General features: G+C 46.0%; 1 protein-coding gene across 2 annotated transcripts in view; it reads left to right on the plus strand.

Moving 5' to 3' along the window:
- CEP63 (centrosomal protein 63) overlaps nt 1-25,500 on the plus strand; it is a 408,460-nt gene that overhangs the window by 60,341 nt on the left and 322,619 nt on the right. For both annotated transcript variants that reach the window (XM_078665801.1, XM_078665802.1), the window contains 2 exons: nt 1,525-1,620; nt 4,338-4,460. In XM_078665801.1, the coding sequence (XP_078521927.1) occupies nt 1,525-1,620; nt 4,338-4,460 (219 nt within the window). The remainder of the gene's footprint in view (nt 1-1,524; nt 1,621-4,337; nt 4,461-25,500) is intronic.

Here is a 25,500-nt window from a genome sequence, read left to right on the forward strand (position 1 = left end):
CCCTGTGCACTGCGTCAACTTGCAATTGGCAAGGCTTGTTGACTCTGTACTCCATAGATCTTTGGGCTGCCAGAATCTCCAGCATCACTTCCTGCCAAGATCTTTGTCATCACCCCATCCTCTGCACCGTGGGCTTGCATGTTTGGTGAGCTGCTCGAGGTCCTCTTGTAACTCCTGTGCCTTCGGCCTGTGGGTCCTCTTGAGGGTCCTCTTTGGCGGCGGTGGGCTCCCCTGCTTGCTCTGAGCCTGCTCTGAATCTCCTGCAATTGGCGAGTCCCTTGGACCTTGCTGGTCCCAATGTAGCACCTTCTTTGTTTACCACGTCTGTTGCGGCTTGTTGATGATCCCACTGGACCCACTGGACTCCGACCCCCTGGTTCTTGACATTCGACATGGGACAGCTCGGGAATGGCTCCTGGTCACAGCGTCGCCCAGTCCTCCAAGCTGCAGCGACAAGGTCACCATCATCGCTCCTGCATCTTCCGTCACCAGTGGTCATTGTTCTTCTGTGCTTCCTGGTCACCTCCGAGTGACATAGACTGTGTTCCCTCGGCTTGCAGGTACTCCTCTTCAAGATTCCTTCCTTGGATTCCCCTAGACCTTTTCAACTTCTTCGCCAGCTTCATCTTTGCTGAAGTCCTCCATTGTGGTCTACGGCGGTTTCCGACTTCACTTCGCACCTATGCACCCAGCTTCCCTAGTGTAGGTATCCTGGTTCTCAGAGTATCCACGGGTGGGGTGACTCTCCAACCTCTGTCTTCAACAGGATTTCTTCAGGGTCCACTGGGAAGTGCCCTTCTTGAAAACTGCAACCAGGACTTTCACATTGACTTGCATTGAGTACACAGGTGTGTTTCTACTCTGCACACAGCCTCCGTGGGGTTCCTGGGTTCTTACCTTGGGAGTTTTCTTGTGTCCCCAACTCTTTTGAGTCTTCTGGTCCAAGTACTCACTTCGGTCGCAGTCCGCATTCTTCTTCTTTAGTATATGGTTTGGTCTCCCCCTGGAGCCCACTGTGTATTTGTGCTGATTTACCTGTTTATATTTGAGGTATTGTGTGTTGTGTGTTGATATCTCGGGGTAGGAGATATACCAATGTGTTAATGAATGTGCATAATAAATATACTTATTTTTATAACTACACTATGTGGTTCTTTTTAGTTTAATCTACACTATATGATTAGTTCTGGTAAAACAAGCTGCTGAACACTCCTTCTGGACTAAGCCTGAAGGCTGCTCTCCACCATCTAAAATCACCATAAGGGTAATCTGGATTATTGCAGGGTACTTCACCTAAATAAGTGTGCACCATATACCAAGCCAGCCTCCTACAAGAGTGAAAACAATGTATTGTTGATTCCACAGTTTTTTTTCCAATTTCAACATTTATAAATGTTTTTCTTTGTTTCCTATTTTCAGTTTGATGTGATAAACCCAGGGCATGTCTTTGCTGCCCATGACTTTGGTTGTCTGTCCTTCTTTATCTAAATGAATGTAATATGTTGTTATTTTTGGTGCATTTAGGTTGGGGTTTTGAGACAGAAGGTGAAAGACCTTGAGAAAGCGAAACAGAGCTTAGCCTCAGAATATGAACAGCAACTGGGGCGCTTCCAGCAGGAGGTGAGGTTATCTCATGATGGGTTATACTGGCAACTCTGTCAGATGTCTTGTTATTATTCGGGGTGAGGGATGCCTGTGACTGAGTAGAGAGTGCCTATGTCTGCATTGATGGTTGTAGCAAATGGTTTTCGATGGACTTTGACCATTTAGTCTACCAGCATTTTTCGATTTTTACTGTTGTACTGTGAGTTAGTCTCACTATCCGAGTCTCGCTCCTACCTGGTGCATTGTAGTTGTACCAGTCTTGGGGTGCGGCCCTGAGGCATTGGTTTGGCTGGTGGTTGCAACCCTCAGTGAGGTGGTGCAGAAGATGGTTGTGTCCGCAGTAGCACAACCAGGTGGCCAGGAGGTATCTGCTCCTGAGAAAGGTGTACCCTGTGCCTGAGATCTGTTAGTACTAGACACTTCTGTCTGTTGACTAAAACTCTGAGCAGTCACAAGGGAGGGCTGCAGAGGGCTTTACCCAGCAGACCGCTTCTGGGTGCAATTTAGGTGAACCTGCTTTGGGGCAGATGCTCATGAGAAGGTGGCGCAGGAGGGGTGAAGGGAGCCTGCAGTAGCCCAAGAAAGTGACCATTGTGTACCTGCTCCAGGTGAGACCATGAGTATCAGTCAAAGTGTGTAGCATAGCACTTTTGTTGGGGATTGCCGCTTCGAGCTTCCATAAGGACAGACTTCAGAGGGCTCTGCTTTAGCAGATTTCTACCTGGTGCATGCTAGGTGTACCAGCTTTGGGGTCCTGTTTAACCGGGCATGGACTCAGTGGGCGGGGGCGGCCAATCAGCTGAGTGAGGTAGAAGTCAGCAGGGTCTGTTTACAGAGTTTCCTGACAAATTTCACAGAGGGATCTTTAGTGCCTCTAACTGTTCCCCAGCTTGATTACTTGGATGCCGGGAGGTGATCCGAGGTGGGCTTGGTTAAGGCACCCTTACACAGTGCCCAGTGGCCCCTGTGTGGCTCGAGAGTTCAATGGTGGGAAACATGACCCTTTTATCGCGAGTGACAGGTGTGCCAGGGGTCCCGGGATGATTCCCATGGGGAAGGCTGCCCAGGGCAGATTCTCCATAAGGGGAATACTCCGATTTAAGAGGACTGTTCTTTTCTTAGGAAAGTCATTCATCTCACCTGGTTGGTGGCAGCTACAGACCCCAGCGTGAATGCTGTGGGTGAGGTTCAGCGGTCTTGTGAGGGGCCTGTATGTGTATCTGTAGGGTATAGTGACCCACATGAGTGAGGTTACTGGGGTTATATTTTCTCCAGAGGGAGAACTGCTAGTGACCCATGGGGAAGGTTTCAGACAGTGCTGAGGCACTGAACCCTTGCCAGAAAGAGTGTGGTGGGCGCAGTGTTGCCTGACCCAGGGGAAGGGGGGCACTAGACCTGCTCAGGCCATGTATGCAATTAGGGCCAGATGTACAAAGCACATTTTCGGTCGCAAATGGCCAATTCGTAGAATCAGGAAGTTTGCAGATGAAAAATAATTTTTTCCATCTACCAACCACTATTTGCTTTTCGGTCACCTACTACCAAATCGCAAATAGGCTTTGCGATTCGGTATTAGGAAGGGGCGTGTTTAGGGCTTTCTTTCCTAATACAGGTTCGCTTTGGTATGTGTGAATGTTTTGCGACGAAATAATCAGAAAACATTCACAGTTGACCACCAACACAGACTCGTGATTGATGGGCCACACCAGCTCTCTTGCGCAGGCCTTGGACTACTCTGCTTACCTCCCTTAGGCAGTCACGTGCTATAATGTGGCACTTGGTTCCCAGTAATAAGACAATTGCAGAGCTATTACTTATAAAGGGCTCACATCCTTCCAGCTAATAAGTCAGTTTCTTACAATGACATTTCAGGCAAGATGGATTAAAAATCCAATTCACTATTCAAGTGATGTTTGTAGGTAAATACAATATATAGACTATTCTTTTGTCCTGTTTTCGGTTACGGCTATTGAGATTGTTTAAGATAGATCTCTAACCGTAAGATGGCTTGGACTGTCCAAGTGAAGGATGCCAAATTTTGAAAGTGGTGTCAGACTATTTCAGTCAGTTCTGTGACTGTGTTAAGATGGTCTTACTGACCGGTTAAGTTTAATGTTACCATTGACCAGCTGCGACTGTATTAAGTATTTCAGTCTAAAGGTGGGTATGACACTGACTTTGTGATAATACCTAGTAGGTATGCATTGGACTAAATGTATTTTGGAAGTCTCTGACTGACTAGACTAATGGCATCTTCTATTCATAGACTGAGCGATGTGTTTGAGTGATTTGATATATGTTTCTTTGAGTGACAAGAGAGGGAAATTCTTTATGTTAAAGTGTGAGGTTTAGTTTACTAAATACAGCAACACTTTGGTGTTCTTGATAAGTACATGCCTGTTAACTGATTTATGCATATGCACGAGATACACTAATTGTTCACTAAAAAAGGTCAATTTTAATGATGTGTTAGAGGTAGGTTAGCCATTGACAAATGTGACTGACATTTCAAGGCATCTCTTTCCTTCCAGAGAGCCCTCTATCATATGAAACAGGCCGCAGGGTTGGCAAGTTAAGGAATCCGTTGTTTTTTCCTACAGCTTGATTCCTTACTTATTTTGTTGTCCATCTTTTGGTTGTCCTCTTTTCCGCATTCTTTTTCTCACTCTTTATCTTCCATTTCTCTGATTCTGAACTCTTAGTTTACCAACACTGTCCTCTAAATCTCACAGCTTGCCAAGTTGAAAAGAAGCTATGAGAAGTTGCAGCGAAAACAGCTGAAGGATTCACATGACGGGGTCAGAAGTAATGAGGAGGATCGATCAGAAGTTATCCGGCTGACCAGAAAGGTTGAGGTAAAGGAATAATTGATTTCTCTACCTATGTTCATTCAGATAATGCAACCAATCCAAAAACACAGTTTCTCCAGTATATTTATTAGATGCTGGGGTGAGGCCACATATGTAATGTGAGACAAATCTGCAAAAAAATATAGTGTCACTGTCGTTTTTCCAGTCAGTCAGTCAGTCAGTCAGTCAAAATACTTTATTCGATTTTAAAAGAAAATCATAAAAAGACATTTCATACAAAAGAAGGCCTAAATACATTTACATATTATTTCGGCTGTAGTCATAATTAAAAAGTTTAAAATACATATCCAAAATATTACGATACATCCTTAGTAAAAGACAAAAGATAAAGGATGACTACAAAAGCGGAAGGCTGTGCAAATATCCATGTAGTCTACGGTACAGGGGAATCATTGGGTGCTATCAATAAATACATGTTTATTTTTAATGCGCGCTGCTGCTAAAAAACTTCCCATGCAGAATATTATGCGTGTGGTACTCAAAGACTGTAAATAAAGGAGTGCCGGTATAACTTGTTTAAAGCCCGCCTCCCTTAAAATTGGGAGCAAGTATTTCTTTCGGGGCGTTGAAAACAATGAGCAAAACAAAACAAAATGAGTGGTGTCCTGAATTGAGTGATTGTCGCAGGAGCAAGGGGGGGCTGACTCTGGCTTAGCCCAGGCTGAATAATTTCCCAAATGAAAATGAATCAGATTTAGTCTTAGTTTTGTCAGAATGAACCTATGAAAGAGTCTGGTAACTATTGAAAGGTAAGGTTCCATGGCAGTAGAACATTTTGTTAGGTAATAAGAACTCACCGAGAGCTTCTGGAGTTCTTTTTCCTCTCGGGATAATCTTGCCAGGGTTAAGAACTGCCTCTTGATCAAGACTACATCTGTTGTTTTTATACATAAAGGAATTCAAAAAGTTCTGGTCTTCCAAGCCGGTGAAAAGACTTCCTCAAATAGTCCAGCCATGGAATCTTCTTATAATGCTCCAGTGACATGACATCCTTCATAATAGAGTGGTTCAGGGTTACCTCCTTGTTAAGCCACGTCCTCAGCCAGTAAATCAGGGGTGCCAAGTTGAGACTGTCTGTTATATAGTCCAATCCCAGCTCTGCATGGATAGAGTAAATTGGGGGTGATGGGGGGACTGATAGTAATGAGCGTAAGAACCTGTTTTCGGCTCTCTGAATAGGTTCCAGCTGCGCGTAACCCCAAATTGGGGCACCATACATGGCGATTGACAGACATTTTGAGCTGTAGACCTTCAGTAGGGACTCCATTGGCCTGGACCCCAATCTTTTAGAAAAGGCCATTAGGGCTGCTGAAGACCTGGTCACCGATAGGCTTTTTGCCCTAACCTGTGGGCCCCACGACCCCCTCTCGTCAAAGAGCACCCCCAGGTAGGGAAAAACTGCCGTACTAGAGACCTCTTGGCCCTTACATCTAAATGTTTTAGTCAACCCTTTGCGCCTGTGTGCTCCCACTATAATTGTGTGGGATTTGCCAGCGTTAACCCTCATATCCAGGCCGTCCATAAAAGTACCAAATGCATGCAACAGGCACTGTAAGGCGTTGCCTGTGCGGGCTATAAGGACTGCGTCGTCCGCGTATAGGAGTGCAGGAATCTTAGCTTCTCCTACACGCGGAACGTCCCCCCCGGTCTCCTCCAGGCACCTCCCCAGGCCATTGATATATATGGTAAACAGTAGGGGGGCTAATATGCAGCCCTGCCGAACCCCACGCAAGGACTTAAAAAGGGGGCCTGCATCTTCCCTCCCTGGTGACCCTAACCTTGGCAGACAAATCCTGATGTAAAGAGGCCATGAATCTAACCAGGGCCCCATCTATCCCAATCCCCAGCAACATGGCCCAGAGCTTAGATCTGTTCACCAGGTCGAAAGCCGAGGAGAGGTCCATAGAAATAGGGACCCCTCCTTGGCGACCGTATACTTGGCGATCAGAAGATGTAAATTAGAGCACTGTTCCACTGTGCCCCTCTTTTCCCTGAACCCGTGTTGGATGTCGGCCAGCCCACCACACTTCTCTAAATTCTCCCTCAGTTTTGTTAACAAGACTCTGCCTAAGATCTTAACGGCAGAGTCCAGGAGGGATATGGGCCTATAACAGCCTGGGTCGTCCCGGTTGCCTTTCTTAAAGATAGGGACGATGATGGAGGTTGCCCAGGAAGAAGGAAGAAAGTTGCTGGTGGCTGCATTAAATACGTTGGCGAGGACGCCTGCCCAAACACCGGGGGAGGATTTATAAAGATCGGCCGGCACTCCGTCAGGGCCCGGTGCTTTATTTTTTGAAGTTTAATGGATGGCTTTTTCCACTTCTCCTATATTGAAGCTCAGGGGGGTCATCTCTGGGGCAACAGATGGGCAGAGGGTACTATCCGAGCTCTCCCCACCATATACAGTGCTAAAATGGCTAATCCATTTTTCATCTGGAATCACGCAATCCAAATCTGAATTGGGCGAATCGGAGAAAAAGGGGTGGTTTACTATATTCCAGAATTCTTTGCTATCCCTTAAAATATCTACATTCAGTAAATTATCCCAGGCTAGTTTCTTGATCGTATCTTTCCTGGTTTTGATATCCAACTTATATTGCTTCCTAAGGTGCGCTATGTTATTCTTATCCCTTGGTATGTGCTTGAGTGCAAGCAACAACAATCTGTGTGCTTTGGAACAACTTGCGTCAAACCAGCGCTGGTGCTTGCTGGCCCCCAACCTTGTGCCGACCGTAAGGTCGGTCACAATTTGGTTACAAATTGCTTCAAAAGCTCCCTTGATTTCATTGGACGGGGACATAGTGTTTCGACAAACCTCTAGATGACTATTGATTTTTGGTAAAAGCTCTGCGTGAAAAGTGTCAGTCACCACATTCGCCCACTTGAGCCTTCTCCCCTGTTCCACTGAGCGTACTGAGGTGTGGGCCTCTTGAGGTTGAGGTTTGGGCCCCATAAACTGCCCCCATGCTACCTCCGCTACTACCGGGTTATGGTCGCTGTGCACTGACACCAGCGTGTTGTATGACGTTACCCTATTTAGGATCCCTGGGGTCATAAATATATAATCAATGATGGACCCCGGGATGGTACCTTTGTAGGTATTTGTTCTGGTGGTACCTTCAGATGGGTTCGGTTCATAAATATTATGGTTGGCCAGTAGATCTTCTAACTCAGCTCCCTCAGTTGAGTGCTCAAAATGTGGGCCCTCTCGCCCTGCAAGGGCGCCACCATTCATTAAGCCGCAGAGACCATTACATGGGTGTATATTAAAATCCCCTAAGAGGATAAATTTGTGATTAAAATTTGTATTTTGACTGACAGAAACTAAAAAGGATCCTGGGCTGGCGAGACTGTTATTTCCAGTATCCTTATACATTGAATTATAGAAATTAATATAAAAAGTGCTCATAGAAGGGGAAACTAACCTTTCTACTATTTGCAGATTTGTGCAGGGATAATTGACCAGTTTCAAGGAGCCTTTAAGTTTCAGGGAAAAAAGCGTGATGAGACCTCCCCTAGCTCTGCCTGACCTACTTGGGGTTGCAGCCCTGGAAAAGCTGGAAAAGCCATCCAGCCGGAAACTATCTGCAGTATCCCAAGTCTCCTGCAGAGCAATGACTTCATATCCACGGACCAAACCCACCCAATCCACATTTGTTACCTTGCTTTTGATGCCAGCCACATTCCAACTAATAAGTTTACACACCGTGGCCTCCCCCTGCTCAGGGGATCCTGTTGGGAGTGGCCATACAGGAGCTAGTAATCAGTCGACATCCTCCATGCCCTCCATGCCCTCCTGGCCTAATAAGGGTGCAAACCGGTTACTGGTGGCTATCCCGCTGACTGAGGGTGCAGCACCCACCCCTTGGTCGGGGAATGGTAACATTATGGGCTCTAAGCTTTGAGCACAGTTTTGAGTGGAGCCTATGGTAGTGCCCGTAACAGTGCCCACCCTTGGTCGTGAGGTCGGGGTTGAGCTCATTGTGTTATGACGATGTCCAGGGAAAGCTCTCTCCATAGGAGAGTAGAAGAAACCCAGGGGTACTGGTCTCACATGGTCTCTATCAGTTATGGCAGAACCATCCCAAAATAATTTATCTGCCACATTGGCCCTATTAAAATTTATAACCACACAGTCCCCTTTAGTAATCTTGAGTTTTTTCCCCACCCACCCCACCCTCCTTGCAAAAATAAGCGAGTCTGAGGGGTCCTCTCCGCTGGAGGAATCAGCACACCAAGTTTTTGCTTTGTGTAAGAGATTATTGGTGGATTCTCGTTCTCCCTCTTTGAGCGGTGGTACTCCTATAAACACTGCGACCAGAGGGGCGGCAGCCGGAGGCAAGCTTAAGTTAAACTTGCTTGGTTGTTGTTTCATGCAATGGGGCGAAGCTGATTGCAGTCGTGGGGGAGGAATAGATGTAAGTCCCTCCTTACTTGTAAGTTGGGCAGCTTGGGGGGACTGCTCTCTGGGAGCTATGCCCTCTCCCCCCTGGGGTGGGGTTGTAGAACTAGAGCTTGCCCCTCCTAACACACCAAGGTCTTGGGGCAATATACCCCTCTTAAGCTGCTCCATGAGCGGAGAATAGGAGGTAATGATTTTGTCCAACAAAACACATTTCTTAAGGAGATCGGACAGGCATGAGTTCAGTGTGTCCACGATATCTTTTGCGATCTCTACTAACAGTGGCTCAATTCTGGCAACAAAAAGAGCCTCCAATTGGTCCCCAAGAAGGTCAGGTGGTTTGGTGGTTTTACCTGCCAGATTGGGTTTTTTACCTCTGGCCACCCTTGACGCTTTGGCTCCCTGGCGTTGCGGCTGCGGAGGCTCCACCTGAGTGTTATACTGGATTGCTGTTGTGGCCGGGGGAACAGGATTGTTTGAAATGATTACCACGGGATCCAGGGGAATAGGCGGAGCCCCATTTGATACACCCTCTAGACTTATGGAATGTAACTCGGGGTGGTTGGCTCCACTACGCCAGGCAATGTCAGGCCCAGTTCTTGTTCAGCACTAGCAATTTCTTTTGTAAGGGCCCCCACTGCCGATGAGAGGTATGATAATATGGATTTTGAGTGTCTGGGTATTTTAGCAATTTTACCCTCATCGTCACAAGTCAAAGTTTTTTTGAGCTTACCCATTGTACGTAGATGCTGAGATGTTAGGGGGGTGGCCCCGCCTCGCCTCCTTCTGCCTCGGACTGCCAAAGACCGCCCCGCCCTTGTCCCGGACTTCTCCCGGGCTGCTCCCGCGCGCGACTCGCGGGGCGAGTGGGGACGCGGGCTATGAAGCGCCTCCGGGCGCGATAGTGATGCTGAGGTGTGCGCCGCCCCCGGGGCTGCTGGGTAATGTAGTTCCGGGTGGGACTACCACCGTTTCCCTCACGGCTCTCCCGGTCAGCAAAAGCCGTTCCCCTCACGGCACTGGACGCTGTGTGCAGCGTGCTGCGCCTGCCACGGGCTGCACAGGACTGCGCAGGTCAGGTTTGTCTCCCCACTGGGCTCGCTGGGGACGCGGGCTATGAAGCGCCTCCGGGCGCGCTAGTGATGCTGAGGTGTGCGCCGCCCCCGGGGCTGCTGGGTAATGTAGTTCCGGGTGGGACTACCGCCGTTTCCCTCATTGCTCTCCCGGTCAGCAAAAGCCGTTCCCCTCACGGCACTGGACGCTGTGTGCAGCGTGCTGCCCCTGCCACGGGCTGCACAGGACTGCGCAGGTCAGGTTTGTCTCCCCAGTCTTTTTATACCTCATCTTGCTGACTTGGATGGATCATGTTCATGTTCTCAGTGGGATCAAAATTGGTTCAACTTGTTTAAAGTTTTAAAGAGCGTCCTGGAGATAGTATTGTTCATTAGTGAAGCTTCAAGATGTGCAGGTTGACTCCGTTTCAGATGTACATTTGTTGTATACTTTTGTTACTTATTGGCTGATATTGCATTTTTGTATAAGCAATGAGAGACTTGTAACATTGGTTGGGCCTCCTTATCTCCTTCGATTTGATGTTATTATCAGTAGTCTTTGCCCACTTTCATGATTCGTACAATTCATAGTGATCACTTTCCACCAAGATGCTAACAACTTATTTTTAATTAGTGTTTCAAGAGACGGTGAAATAGTGAATTCATTTTATCCAATCTTATTGTGCCTGTAATGGTCAAAGGCCATCCTTATCTAGGTCTTGAACTGAACTTTCATTTTAAGTATTGGGGTTTTATCATTTAACCTGTATAGTTTAGAAGTATTGGCTGAAAAATTAACTCATGGATATCTTCAAGGGAAGTTTACGTGTTTGATACCTAAAATTGGAGGGATAGTTGATAAAACCTCTCTTTTTAGACTATTAATCCAGTCGCCTGAGAAATTAACAATATATGTGAAATGGTTCTTGACACTTGAAAAGTGTGGTGGATTAATTCTAAATATAGCACAATGTTGTAAAAAAACATTTAAGAAGCATCTGGAATCCTGAGTGGACCTAAAATGGCAGCAGATCTGTGGAACCTCCGTATCAGTTCAAGGAACAGAGCAGAAAGGGGAAAGACATGGGCCAGCTCTATTGTTTTATTTTCACAATCTTTATTACCTCTTTCCAATTATTAGTGGTAACCATTTGTACAATGGCACCCTCAAATTTGCAAGTTACCTGGCAAACTGGAAAGGAAACACCTTTTGTTCTATTGCTTACCAGAATGTTTCCAGTTTACCAGGACAAATGCTTTCTCTACATCTGTCATCATGGCAGAGGCCAAATCTCTTCTTCCCAATCCAAACGTAACATTTCCATGAGAAAATGGGGATTAGAGCCCATGGATTTTACCTGAAGTGAATCTGATGCTCTTGAAGCATAGGAGTTGTGCACCGTATGTATTTGAATTAATCTGATTTATTAATATTAGAAAAAATACAAATATTGATGAAAAGTGAAAGATGTGGCTAAAGAGGAGACTGTTCGCCTTTTTCCTGTTCACTTCCTTGATGTGATTGTGATCCCGAAGACGCTCCCTTTCACCTATATTCTCCCATCAGAATGCATTAGCGCCCGAGTCACTACACACCCAGTTTGAAAAAACACCTAATTACTTACTTAATGCTACAGACCTTACCACTTGCTCTCCTCATTGGTGCTGCAGTTGTATACAATTATGTTCTCTTTTCCTATAAGTTGCTGGGTTTAAGCATGTTTTTTCTGTAGGCATACCCCTCACACATCTCCTGCTGACTCTCCACTTACTCTGCTCTCCACTTCTCTCTGTCCTCCAGCTCCTCCAATTGTGCATTCTCAGTATCTTCTCTCTCATCTGTTGCTGTTCTCCTTCCTTTTCTACTCCATTGTCTATTTTTCATAGTCTGCTGATCTCAACTCTGCCCTCCTGCTCTTCCGATGGTGTTCAGCCTCCACTATTGCTCTCTTTGCTTCTCTGATGGTGTATGATCTTCTTTTCCTGCCTACTCCAATGCTTTCCACTTTCTCCCCTCCCACTCTTCATCTATTGGTATACACTGCGTTTCTCCTCTTGTGCCTCAACCATATTCAGTACCCAATCTCTTGCCTCACCCGTTATTCTGTACTCTCAACATACTTGCATTTGTTAGGGTTTCTTTTGTGGAGCTATTCCACCACACATTCTCCAGGCACTGTCAGTAGTCTAATTGTTTCGTTTGACTCTTGTACACCCTTTTTCGCAGTAGCAAATCCAGCAGTTTTTTTCCTGTGTGAGTTACTTCAATGCTGTGGCAGTACCCATGTCCATAATTCTTCAACTTTGTTACCTGAGTCATTAACTTTCAGTCCATCCAGTACCCTGCCACAAGTGGTTTAGGTTGGCTAGACTTGAAGCGGTCAGTAAATGTGCAAGAATCCTTTTGAAATTCCTCCCAGTAGAGAGAATAAAGTTGGCTTCAGATAATACCAGTTGGTCATACACATCATGGCCTTCACTAACAAACACTTAAAAGATAATGAAAGACAAAGTATTTGAATGAATTGGTTGTTGACCGAGTGTTGCAGGGAAAACTTGAACAATAGTTATTCTTTTAGATCATCTAGTTCATTTTCCAATTGGGAACCTCAAGATGAACCGTGTTGCTTTCATTTGTATGTTTGGCCTAAGCGGGCCACACATTATCAGCCATTTGGATGCATCCTGTTTTGAAATTGATTAAAAATCATTCAATGTTCTCAATAAAAACCTTGTCCTCAAGATTTAAGCATAACCATGATAATATATTCCTAGCACTTCCAATTTTAACTTAAAATCCTCGATGGAACAGTTATCCCTGAATAACAAAATTCCAGGTATCTTATTATAAATAGTAGTTGGTGCTTAAGTTTTGTTTTCGACACCCATTGTGCTAAAAAGTGCAGCAAATCATTGCCCTCTGAAAGGGCTTTTTTTGCAGTTTATGTAGATCGAACTTGGCCTGAGAGCATCGCAGTACTATAAATGAGCACCAGATTACACTTTTTTAAGAGATGGAAGATTGAGAAATTTGCCCAGAATCATACGATGTTGAACTGAGACGGAGCTCAAACCTGATTTCCCAGTTTCTTAGTTGGCAGCTCTGGCCGCAAGACCACAACTCCTCCCTTTAATGCCTGCATCCTCACATACCCAATGTTAGAAAGATTTTGTAAAATATGTAACTGAGATAGATTTAAACAACTACTTTAAGATTTTGATTATTAACATTCCAATTTAATGCAATTGCATACAGTTGCATACACTGGAATTGGGTACAGTGTAGTACCATACATTGAAGTGGCATACAATGTATTGGGGTAGAGTGGAGCGGCATAGATTCCAGCATCCTAGAGTTCAGTGGTGTAGAGTGGAGTTGCATGCAGCTGCATAGTGTATACTGGCGGCGCATAGAGTGTAGTGGGGTACAGTGGAGTAGTGCAGATGGAATAATGTGCACTGGAGGTTTGTAGTGTGGAGTGGGGTGGAGTGGGGTGGCATTCAGTAGAATAACATACAGTGGAGGGGCTTAAAATTGAGTGCCATAGAGTGTAATAGTGTAAAGTGAAGTAGCATAGATTTCTGAGGTGTACAGTGGAGCAGCATAGAGTGGAACTTTGTACAGAGGAGTGAGATACATTATAATGGCATAGAGTAGAATAGAGTGAAGTGATATAGAGTGGAATAAAGTACAGTGGAGTGGCGTACAGTGGACGGGTGCACAGTGGTATAGCGCAAAGTATATACTGATGTGGCATACAGTGGAGTGGGGTATTTATTTATTTATTTTACAGAGTTTTTTATATAGCGCGAACTTGAACCGAATCGGGTATCAGAGCGCTTTACATAGCACCAGTTGCATTACATGAGGACACATTCATTTTTTGTTAGGCACAGGGAGATTAAGTGATTTGCCCAGAATCACAGGATGTTCAGCGTCATTGCCGAGACTCGAACCCAGGTCCCCAGATTCGAGGTTGACCGCCCTAGCCAGTAGAGTAGAGTGGCATAGAGTGGAGTGGCATAAAGTTGGATAGCATAGAGGGGAGTGGCGTAGAGTGGAGTTGTGTACAGTGGAATAGTGTAGAGTAGATTGGTGTCGAGTGTAGTGGCATAGTGGAGAGTGGTAGAATGGGCTTTCGTACATTGGAATAGAGTAGAGTGGCGTGGTCCTAGGGTGGAGTGGCGCAAAGTGCAGGGAGGTACAATGTTGTACTGTGCTGTGCAATAGTGTAGAGTGCAGTGGTGTGGAGTTGAGTAGCGTACGGTGGAGTGGCACACAGCAGTATAGTGTACACCGGAGTGGGGTACAGTGGAGTGGCGTTGCATACACTGGAGTAGTGTAGAGAGGAATATCATTAAGTGGAGTGTTGTGCAGTAGAGGGGGGTAGAGTGTGGTGGCGTAGACTGTAGTGGTGTACAATGTAATAACGTAGAATGTAGTGTTGCAGAGTGGAATAGCATGGAGTGGCGTAGGTTAGAGTGGCCTACAGTGGAGTAGCATACAGTGCAGTGGTGTAGAGTGGAATAATGTTGAGTTTACTTGGATACAGTGCAGTGATGTAGAGTGGAATGGCATATAATGGAGTAGGATAGAGTAGAGTGGAGAATGGTGCAGTGGAATAGTGCAGAGTGTAATAGCTTAGAATGTAGTGACGCAGAGAGGAGTGGTGTAGAACTGAGTTGTGTATAGTGTAATAGCGTTCATTAGATTGTCGTGTAGTGGCATACACTGGAATAGTGTATACTCTGAAGTGGTGTACAGTGCAGTCCATTGTGTACATAGCGTACACTCTAGTGTTGTAGAGTGGAGTTGAGTACAGTGGAATAGCATAGAGTGGAGGAACGCCGAGCCTATTAGATTTTCCTGCTGTACTGGCGATGTCCTAGCGGCGGATTCCTGTCGGAGGGATTCCCTGGTGGAGTGGAGATTGGTAATTACTACTCATCAATGTTACACCATAAATTTGTTATCTTTGCTTCAAAACTATATGTAGGTAATGTGTTCTGCCCTTTTTTGTTTTTACATATAGCATAGCACACAAACAACATACACCCACAGGCACCACACCCACAACCACCACAACAAACAAATAGTTTTTCAAGAGTAAAATGAACACTACTGCATTACACGTAAGAAGAAAATTGCATGTAAAAGCAATGTAAAAATACATGAGCCCACAGCACATGCTAACACACGATTCATAGAAAGATAAGTGAAAAAGAAGAGTACCTTAGATCCCGGCGATAAAAGAGTTGATTAGCTTTGTGGTCACGAGGAGCAGCAAAGGAAGGACCTGGACAATGGGGTTTACGACCAAAATGGAAGTGGGAAAAAGAAAAAAGGTATGCTGACGGCGTCAATACAGGAGAAAAATCCTGGCGAAGTCACCGGCACTCAGACAATCTTTTGTCCATAGACCCGCCAACTACTAAATAGAGCGGGCGGACCGTCAGGTAAGCAGGCGATGAAACTGTCGAAAAAGGGACGGGGGGATTCGATTCCGCCATGATCTAAATCAGGCCCTTACTTATATATTGTGCCTTGGTATACCACTATTGGTTTGCGTTACATGCGGATGAGAACTCAGTATGTGTTTGGAGAATGGCTGTGTTTTCCTCGGGTAAGAGGCAGCCATGTCGTTTTTATCACAGTTTGACTGCTTTCTGCGTTTTACTGCGCTCTGTGTTACGGTGTTCGATATAGATAGGTAATAGGTTTTATTGTTGTTCGCTACCTATTACCTATTTATTAAACTGGTAATAGGTAGAGAAAATGATTTCTAAATTTCTCTATTTTTGCAGCAGTTAAGGAGTTAAAATTAATTAAAGCAGTGCCGTAATTTGAGAGTATTAACTCGTTAATCGTAGACTTTTTTTGGGCATATTTAAACAAAAAATAGAAAATAAACTGTAGTCCACTATATTTGTCAATTATAGTATGTTTTGACATATTTATTTTTTTATTTATTTTAAGAAGCAGTTTGATAAAGTGGTGATAAGTAGGGGAAAAATGTCATACCAAAAACTTCTATCCGAAGGCGTAATGCAAAACGCAGCCAAAGTGCACCTAAAAACCACATGACTGCCGTAAAGTTTTGTAGCCAATCACATAATGACTTGTCATCTCTAGGTTCCACGATACAGTACCACACTAGGTAGTTATAGTTAGGTCAGCTGTTTCATAGGAAAAGCGTTTTTTTGTGTTGCTAACAATTTTGCCACCGTTTGGCGTATCTCCACGAACCTTCCTCAAAAAAGTGCTCTTTTCCTGCCTAGTTTGTGCATGGAAAGTTTTGGGTGATCCGTCAAGCAGGGGCCAAGAAAAAAGGGGGTCCCGAAATGCAAAATCCCCATGCATTTCCCATAAACTTCTGCAAGAAGCGCTACTGCATAAACTGCTGAACGGAATGACACCAAATTCGTCAGGAAGCTAGATCTTGGTCCACAGACTGATCTTTTTGTGATTTGGTGTAAATCTGTTCATTAGCTTTGAGAAATTAAGGTACAAACATATTTGGATATCTAGATGGTTGGGTCCATGGGAGGCTCACAAGAGGCTTGCGGGACCACAAGTTTAGAAATGCAGCGTTCTGATTGGCCCAGGGAGCCTATTTTCCATTGGGCCATCTTGCTCCCTGAGAGTTCAGACTCCCACAGAGGCAAGCGTTCTGGTTGGCTGCCAGCAACATGAACAAAATATTGCTGGCAGCCATTACAAGACGTGGGGATTTAGTCCCCTGTCCTGAAATAAAAAAAAAAGAAAAATAATATACAGGGACAGGGTAGGGATACTCTGCCTCCTAGGATCACAATGGAGGAACATAGAGGGACCACTTTTCCTACACCTGCCGGGGCCAAAGTCCCCCCAAAATTTCCTTTTTTTACGACAATCCCATTAGACTCAAGTGGAATTGCGGCAAAACCCAAAAAAATGGAGCCTGCCATTTTTAGTGTATGGGGAGGGGGTTGTGAGTAGGGCCCGCTTCTCTTTCCAACTGTGGGTCCCCATTCCCTGGGGCCGTTTAGACTGTTTACGGGGAGTATCTGAGCACCTTTGACATCAGGTTATTGGCAGATTGCCCTCACTCCAGGAGCCAAGGAGAGGTCCTCTTTCTTCACACCTGAAGTCCACTTTCAATTTCAAGTGATGCCCTTTGAGTTGAAGAATGCCCCAGCCACTTTCCAGTGGTTGGTGAATTGTGTACTGTCGGGACTTGAGAGTTTCAGTGCAGCCTATCCTAATGATATAGCTATATCTAGCTCTACCTGGGAGGATCACCTGGTCCACCTCAAGGAAGTGATTCAGGCCTCACAGCAGGCAGGCCTGACTATTTTAGGCATGCAAGTGCCAGATAGGGCAAGTCTCTCTTGTGTACCTGGACCACCAAGTTAGTGGAAGCCATGTACAACCTCACCAGCCGTCCAAGATCCAGACCATTCTGGCTTGGGGGCCTCCTAAGACCCAGGCCAGATGCCTTCTTAGGCATGACTGGATACTACAGGAGATTCGTGAAGGGTTATGGTACCACATTGGCACCACTAATGGACTTCACCTCCAAAAATAGCCCAGAAAAGTGATCTGGACTGAGCAGTGTGCAAAGTCTTTTGACATTTTCAACCATGCACCGAGTTCATCACCTGTCTTGAAGGCCCCTGACTTCAGCAAAGAGTTTATTTTCCAGACAGATGTCTCTGAACATGGGATAGGTGATGTGTTGACACAAGTGAATGATTTGGGTTAGGATTAGCCAGTTGCATTAATCAGAAGGCAACTCCTTCCTAGGCAGCAGTGTTGGAGTGCCATTGAGAGGGAAGCCTTTGCTGTGCTCGGGCTCCTTAAGAAGCTTAGACCCTGTCTGTTTGGTACTCGCTCCAAAGTTTAAACTGACCACAGACCCGTCAAGTGGCTGATGCAGATGTGAGGAGAGAACCCCAAGCTGTTAAGGTGGTCCCTTGCCCTAAAGAGTTTGGACTTCATAGTGGAACACGGACCTGGGACTGACCAAGCCAATGTAGATGGCCTTTCCAGGTTCTTCCACTTAGCTGATGAGAATCACCAGGAAAAAGGTTAGTTGCTTATCACCTTTCTGCTGAGAGTGCTCTGGGGCCTGCTAAAGACCTCAGTGTCAATGCCCTGCCCCTAAAGTGTAGTTGAACTAGCTGTACCCAATTTGAAATGGCTATTTTAACTGTAAGTCTCTAGTAGATGGTCCCCTGGTACACTGGGCATGTAAGTTAGAGAGGTACCCAAGGGCTTGCAGCACTGGTTATGCAACCCTGAAGGTTCTGCAAGTAAAAAGAAGTTCTCCAGGACACCACTGCATACTGCTAGAGCAGTCGTGCGCTGCTATCCCGACTTTGCCGTTGAAAGCAATGGCAAAGCCACCACTTCCCCAGTACATCTATGTAAGTCACCCCTCTGGCAGGTCCACGGAGTCCTAAGGCAGGATGTGACATATGACACAAGCAGGACGTGTACTTTATATATAACAAGAGTATGCAGTTCCTTTCGGAAAAAAGGTAGAATATGAGGTAGGCCAGACATTAGGGAAGCAAGGAGCATGCCCTATGATGAAGCATGACACCCACGAGGAAGGTAGGAATGACATTGGGTAGCGCCTGGTTCATGAGAAGAGTACTAACCTACAGCATTACAACACGATTCAGATTCGTAAACTCTGAAAACATAACAAGCACATATTTGCCTGAAGATCATGAGTACAGTGCAGGGGTATTCCGTGTTTTGAGTGGAATTATTCATTCCTCTTTGTATGTACATTCCATTACTTAGTTTGGAACTGTGTTGAAGATTGATTAACTGGATAGCTTTGCGGAAACATGTTCACAAGTGAAAGCTTTCCTTGAGACCGGGTTATCAATCTTACTTACTAAAACCCTGCCTAAGATACTTTTAATGTTAATATTTTCAAAACCATTTAAGGCATGAGTGCCGTGCAAATACACGTAACATTTGGTTTGGATGTGTATACAAAACATAAACCAGCATTGGCATAGCCAATAGGTCTCGCCTTTGGGACCTTATACGTGTTTAGTCATGAAACAGTTGATGTTGTTGCACCAAGGATATTGTGCTGCATAACTAAATACTTATAAGGTCCCAAAAGCGAGACCTATTGGCTATGCCAATGCTTGTGTTCCCTTGTTCATGGTTTAGTGCTAATCTCTCAATCAAAAAAATGTTCCATCTTTACATTCTTGGATTATAAAAGTGCTCAGAATGAGGCTAGTTCCGTGAATCTAAGGCTGGAAAAGTAGCAGAGCATGGAAAAACTCTTAGCTTGCACATTTTAATTTCTATATATGCAAATACGAATGTTAGAGAAAATTATGTGTATTGTCACTGAAGCTTTAAACTGTAATAGAGATACCTATGTTAAACTTTTCCCACTACTAAAACCAAGTGATCCATACTGGATTCTTTTTACAAGCAAATAGTCTACAAAATTAGTGCCTGAAGTAGTATATATTTTTTATTATATACTAGATCAGAATAGTTCATTAAGTGAGTTATCTAAAATGAGATAAACATTAACAAAACAAGTAGGATTATCTTCAGTGTGCTAAAGCATGCAAGCACCATTTATGAATGCTTGTCTTTTCACGTTAAAGCTAGATCTATTGAATTTGTCAATGATTATTCTTTAATAAACTACTTTCACATCACTATTAAAGAGCCTTGTTTTCTTACACGTTGCATTGGTGTTCGTAATGGGACTCCCTGCAATACGCTCATTAAACTCACACTATTCTTGATTAGCATCATCCTCTGCTATTATGTTCCTGGGATCCCAATGCAGCTGTGCAACTACCCTGACAAGCAAAATCTCTTCCAATCCTAGAAATTGTAAACACATATCTTTTTTCAAATGCACTTCAGCCCATACCTATGCACCCTATTTTGAACTTGCTGATATGAATAGCAACAACAAGGTAATGGATGTAATTCTTGAATTTATTTCAGCCACTGGCAATCGCTTGGGCTGCATTCCAGTCCGTTGTTCTTGCCACCATGCCACTATACACAAAATTCTGCTTAATGCAAATCAGTACCGACCCTGCTACGCATAGTAATAGTACATCCCGAACTACCAGGGCGAGGCACCTTCCCGGTTGGACCACAAGCAACCGCAGACTGTCTTTGACCTACTTAGCTCTGTAAAGTGAGGTATAGTGAGTGCTATGACATAGTGAGGACTACTTGTCGCTTAGGGCATAAACCGCTACTTCTGATGGAGACGTCTAGCAGCACATTCCTTACCTTAGAATTATCCCCAGGTATCCGATTAAATCAAGAATTGTTTTTGTGACCAGTGCTCCGCCTGCCGTTGTCGGCATCATCTGCCCTGGAAGTGACATGCTTTTTGTCTATATAGGCACTACCCTAGTGTGCTGACGTCAGTTCTTTTCTTTCTGCTCCAGTCAGTGCAGATCCGGAAAAGAGCAACCCCAGTCACTTTTTGGCTGACCTTTATTAGACCTTTTGTGGAAGACTTTTTGAGCCATTGTCTCCTGGTATGACTGGGTTGTCCGTGAGGAAGGCTGGTTTTAAGCCCTGTGGCGCCTGTTACCGGCAAATGTCGGTGACAAACCCACACCTTGTCTGCCTCTGGTGCCTTGACCAGGAAGCAAAGACCTGCGTCGATTGTCGTGCAATGCACCCCTAAGGCCAGGAGGGAGCGCTCCCTCAAGCACCTTTTCTCTCACCGTGCGACGCTGCAGCAGTCTTGATCCCGGTCGAGAGCAAAGTCCCGGGATCGGTCACGAGTCATTCTAAATGTTAAACGTCACACTAAGTCGTCTGGGCATTTGGGTAAATCTCACAAGCATAAAGAGAACAAAAAGTCTTAAGAGTTCTTCGACTTTGCCCTCTCCGTCAAAATCATCTGACAAGATGTGGGTGCATTGACATTCAAGGCCTGACTCCGCGGTTTAGACTGTGCCTGGATCATCTCCTCACACTCTGAGTTTTGAGGAGCCGGAGTAACCCCTGCCCAACTCTGAGAGTTTTATGAGGCCATGCACCTCATATTTGGCCGCACGATTCGCTGGAGTGCCTTTGGGCTCCCCGGGTTACAGAGGTCCCCTGCTGGGCCTCCACCTACAGATTTGCTCCCGGCACCAGTCAGGCCCCTTGGATCCATGGACGGGTTTGGACCATCTGGATACCTTGGGCAAGAAGATATTTTCTTCTGCCAGCATGGCACTACAGCCGGTGAATAGGCCAAAATTCCCATTAGCTTCTGGACTCTGTTGCGCAGGTGGTGCCTATGGTCTCGGAGAAGGCCTGAGCCATACTCTCCCAAGTTATTGCTGATGGGAAGGAATGCAGCTAAGTTCCCATACGTTTTGGGCTGGATACGACCGACTCACTAGGCAGAGCAGTTTTATCGTCGTTGGCCCTTAAGCACCACACATGGTTGAGAACCACTGGCTTTTTGGGGGATGTCTAGGCCTCGCTCATGGACATACTCTTTGCTGGCTCCTGTCACTTTGAAGACAAAGCTGACTCAGCGCTAAAGTGCTTCATGGACCTCAGAGCTACGGCTAGGTTCTTCAATTTTTCTATAGCCCCTCACCAACCGAAGTCTGCCTTTTTTCCTTTTGTGTCCACCGAAGGGGCTTTCAGCTGCATCTCTACCTGCCTAGACACCACGGCATGCAAGCTTCTCAGAGCCTGCATGGCAGAGGATGCGGTAACCGCAGACCTCGTGGGTCAGGTAGCTAGAGGTTGGGCCAGTTCACCAACCACCCCTCCCCCAGCCCCCACGCTGGGCAGCCGCAGCCTCTTTAGTTCGCCCTTCGACCATCATGGGAACCTAGTGAGAGGCAGGATACGATATCACCTGCACCAGATGGTGCGCTAGGGCTACTCCCGCACCACAGCGACTACCCCTCCACCAATGCCACCAACTTGCGACAGGCTGATGGAAGACCATATCTCCTTACTCTGCTAGGAAGTGGCTGCTCCCTTGGCCAAGGGAGCCATGGAGAGGGTGGCAACATCAGAAGTAGGTTTTGGTTGCTATTCCCACTACTTTCTGGTACCCAAGAAGGATGGAGACCTTTCTTTTCCTACACCTGCGCCCTCTCCGTTTTTTAATGAAAGGAGAAATTGAAAATGCTCACACTCGCTCATGTCCTGTCTGACCTGGACCCGGGAGACTGAATGGTAGCGTTGGATTTGTAGGACGCATACTTCCAGATCCCCATTCTGCCTGCCCACAGATGTTACCTGTGTTTCTCAGTAGTCCAAGAGCACTTTTAGTTGACTGTGCTTCCCTTTGGCCTTACATGTGCCTCTCGGGTGTTCACCAAGGTGATGAGGATAGTTGCAGCTCATCTACAGAACTCATGGGTGCTAGTTTTCTCCTATCTCGGCGACTGGCTGTTGAAGGCGGGCTCACCCCAGGCGTTCTTCTCCCACCTCCAGACTACGGCAGACCAACTGCACCCTCTGAGGTTCACTATAAATGTGCCAATATCGCACCTCACCCCTTCTCAGACGCTCCCTTTCGTCGGAGCTGTTCTGGACACAGTGCATTTTGGGGTTTATCCTCCCGAACGGCAAGTCCAGGAATTCAGGCTATGATACCCATGTTTCAACCTCTATCCTGGATTTCTGTGAGACTGACTCTGAGGCTACTGTTCCTCATGGCCTCCTGCATCCTGCTTGTGACACATGCCCACTGGCATATGCAGGTTCTGCAGTGGGACCTGAAGTTCCAGTGGGCGCAGCATCAGAGGAGTCTCTCCGACATGGTCCAGATCTTGGTGGGCACTGCAAAAGATCTGCAGTGATGGTTAATGAATGGCGATTGGGTCCGCAGTAGACCACTCTTCCTTCCCCAACCAGATCTGACAGTAGTGACAGATGCGTCACTCCTGGGCTGGGGCGGCCATCTGGGAGAGGTGGGGATCAGAGGCCTATGGTATCTGGCAGAATCCAGGCTCCACATCAGCCAGTTGGAGCTCTGAGCAATCCGTCTAGCATTTAAAGCCTTTCTACCTTCCATTACGGGAAGGCTAGGACAGGTGTTCAGGGACAGCACTACCACCATGTGAAACTGCATCCAACAGAGCGGGGAGTGTTGTGGGCCCTTTGTCAAGAGGCCCCACGCCTCTGGAAATGGCTAGCAAGTAAGTGCATATCCCTGGTGGTTCAATACCTGGAAGGATCTCTGAAATTCAGAGTGGGCAAACTCAGTCGAAGATGGCTAGCAGATCAAGAATGGCGTCTCTTTCTGGAGGTGGTGCAAGGTCTCTATCAGCAGAGGGGAGAGCCTTGGTTAGATCTGTTTGCCTTCGCCAAGAACGCACAATGTCAGCAGTTCTGCTTATTGGAGTTTCCAAGGCAGCTATTGCTCTGAGACCCTTTTTGTCTCCAGTGGAAATCAGGCCACCTGTATGCCTTTCCACCAATAGCACTGCTGCCCAGAGTTCTCAAGAAAATCAGAAACTACCAAGCCAAAGTCTTCCTTGTGATTCTGCACTGGGTTTAGACAGCAGGGGAGGGGTCTCCACCCGAACCTATCAAAGCTCCACTTTCATGCTTGGAGATTGAACGGCGACAGTTGACAGCTTTCAACCTTCTGCGTGAAGTCTGTAATGTTATCTTGGCAGCTCGGCCTGCCTCCACCAAGATGGTATACGCTGGCCATTGGAGCAAGTTTGTGGCATGGTGTACAGCCCAACAGGTTGACCCTTTATCTGCACCCCTTTCCCAGGTTCTTTTGTTTATCCGTACCCTGGCTCAACAGGGCTCTGCATTGGGTATGATAAAGAGTTTTTATTCGCCATCTCTGCTTTCCTGCGACTGCCAGATCAGCCTTCCCTCTTCAAGTCCCCTGTTCTATATAGGTCACTAAAGGTTTGCAACACTTTTTTCCTCCAGCTCACCTTCATTATGCCTCATTGGGACCATAACTTGGTTCTTTAATTTTCTAATGTTTGATCCCTTTGAGCCACTTCATTCCTGACCTCTTACACTTCTTACCATCAAGACGGCCTTTCTGGTAACAATTACATATGCCCGGGGAAATGATCATTGAACTGCAGGTACTGTCATCCCAGCCTCCATAGGTCTCTTTGTTCCCGACAAACTGGTCCTTCTGACTCGAGTATACTTCTTGGCAAAGGTGGTCACCCTGTTCCACGTAGGCCAGTCCATCATCTTACCTACTTTTTACACTCCGCCTCATGCCTCTAAGGAAGAGGTGATAACTCCACCGCCTGGACCAAAAAAGAGCTTTGTCGTTCTAGCTTGACTGCACAAAACCAGACCAGTCTTTGTGGGATATGTTGAAGCTAAAAAGAGAAGGCCATGCAAAAACTAACCCAATGGATCGTGCTCTGCATTAAGGTCTGCTACGCATTGGCCAAAAAGTAGTCCCCGAAGGGTGTGCGTGCTCACTCCACTAGAGCCAAGGCTGCACCCACTGTGTTAGCACATGGAGTTCTGGACCTGGACATCTGCCAGGCAGCAACCTGGGCGTCACAGCATACATTCACCAAGCACTACTGCCTGGACAATACAATCTGTCTGGATGGGCACTTTGCCCGTTCGGTTCTGTAGGACTTTCTAGTCTAAATCAAGCTTGCAGACCCACCTCTGGAGAGGTATTTCTTGGGTTCCTATTCTAAGGTAAGGAATTTGCAGCTACAAGTCTCTATCAGATGAACAAGTTACTTACCTTTGGTAACTCCTTATTTGGTAGAGACTCTTATCTAGCCACAGATTCCTTACCTCCTCACCCATCCTCCCTGCTCTGTGAATGGATTTGTAGGTACAGGGCTGCTCCCTTCACAAGCCCTAGTTCCACCCACCAGTGTCATTGTTCGTAGCTCCACACTCCTGGCAAGGAAAGTTGCAAAAAGAAACGGAGTCCAGCGCTCTGGGTGGCGCCAAATGGGAACGGAACACATCACTTCTGTCTCGAACGATGCCACATGGAGTCTAAAGATGCCACTTATTGGTGCTCTCTCAATTTTTTTATGGATCCAGTCAAACACCTGGGGATGATTTTACGGTAAGGAACCTAATGCCAGATAGTCTCTACTTGATAAAGCGTTACCCGAGGTAAATAACTTGTTCAACAACAAAGTGATGGAATGCTCTAATTATTCTTAACTATTGGCAATCGCATGTGACTGCATTCCAGTGTATCACTTTTTCTCCCTACCTGCCATTCTAGACAAAAGCCCACCTTATGCAAATTAGTACTGACCCTACTTGTCAAGAAAACAATCCGTCCCGAACTGCCAGGCATTCGTACAGCGCTTTGTTGTTGCAGTTTACACCTTAAGTGTGACAGGTATGCCCAATCGTGGGTCCCATTCTAAGTAGTTTGAAACTGGTAGGGGGTTGCTTGTGGTCCTTTCTGGACGGGGTCTTGCCTGGTAGTTTGGGACAGGCTGCTCTCATGGGAAAATGAATCAGTGCAAATTAGCATAAGGCAGACTTTTGTCTACAGCCGCTTGGTGAGTGAAAAATGATGGACTTGAATATGGCCCAGCGATTGCCTGTGGCTGAGATTAATTCAGGCATTCC

The sequence above is a fragment of the Lissotriton helveticus genome, chromosome 11 (genome assembly GCF_964261635.1).
Source record: "Lissotriton helveticus chromosome 11, aLisHel1.1, whole genome shotgun sequence".
Taxonomy (NCBI): Eukaryota; Metazoa; Chordata; class Amphibia; order Caudata; family Salamandridae; genus Lissotriton; species Lissotriton helveticus.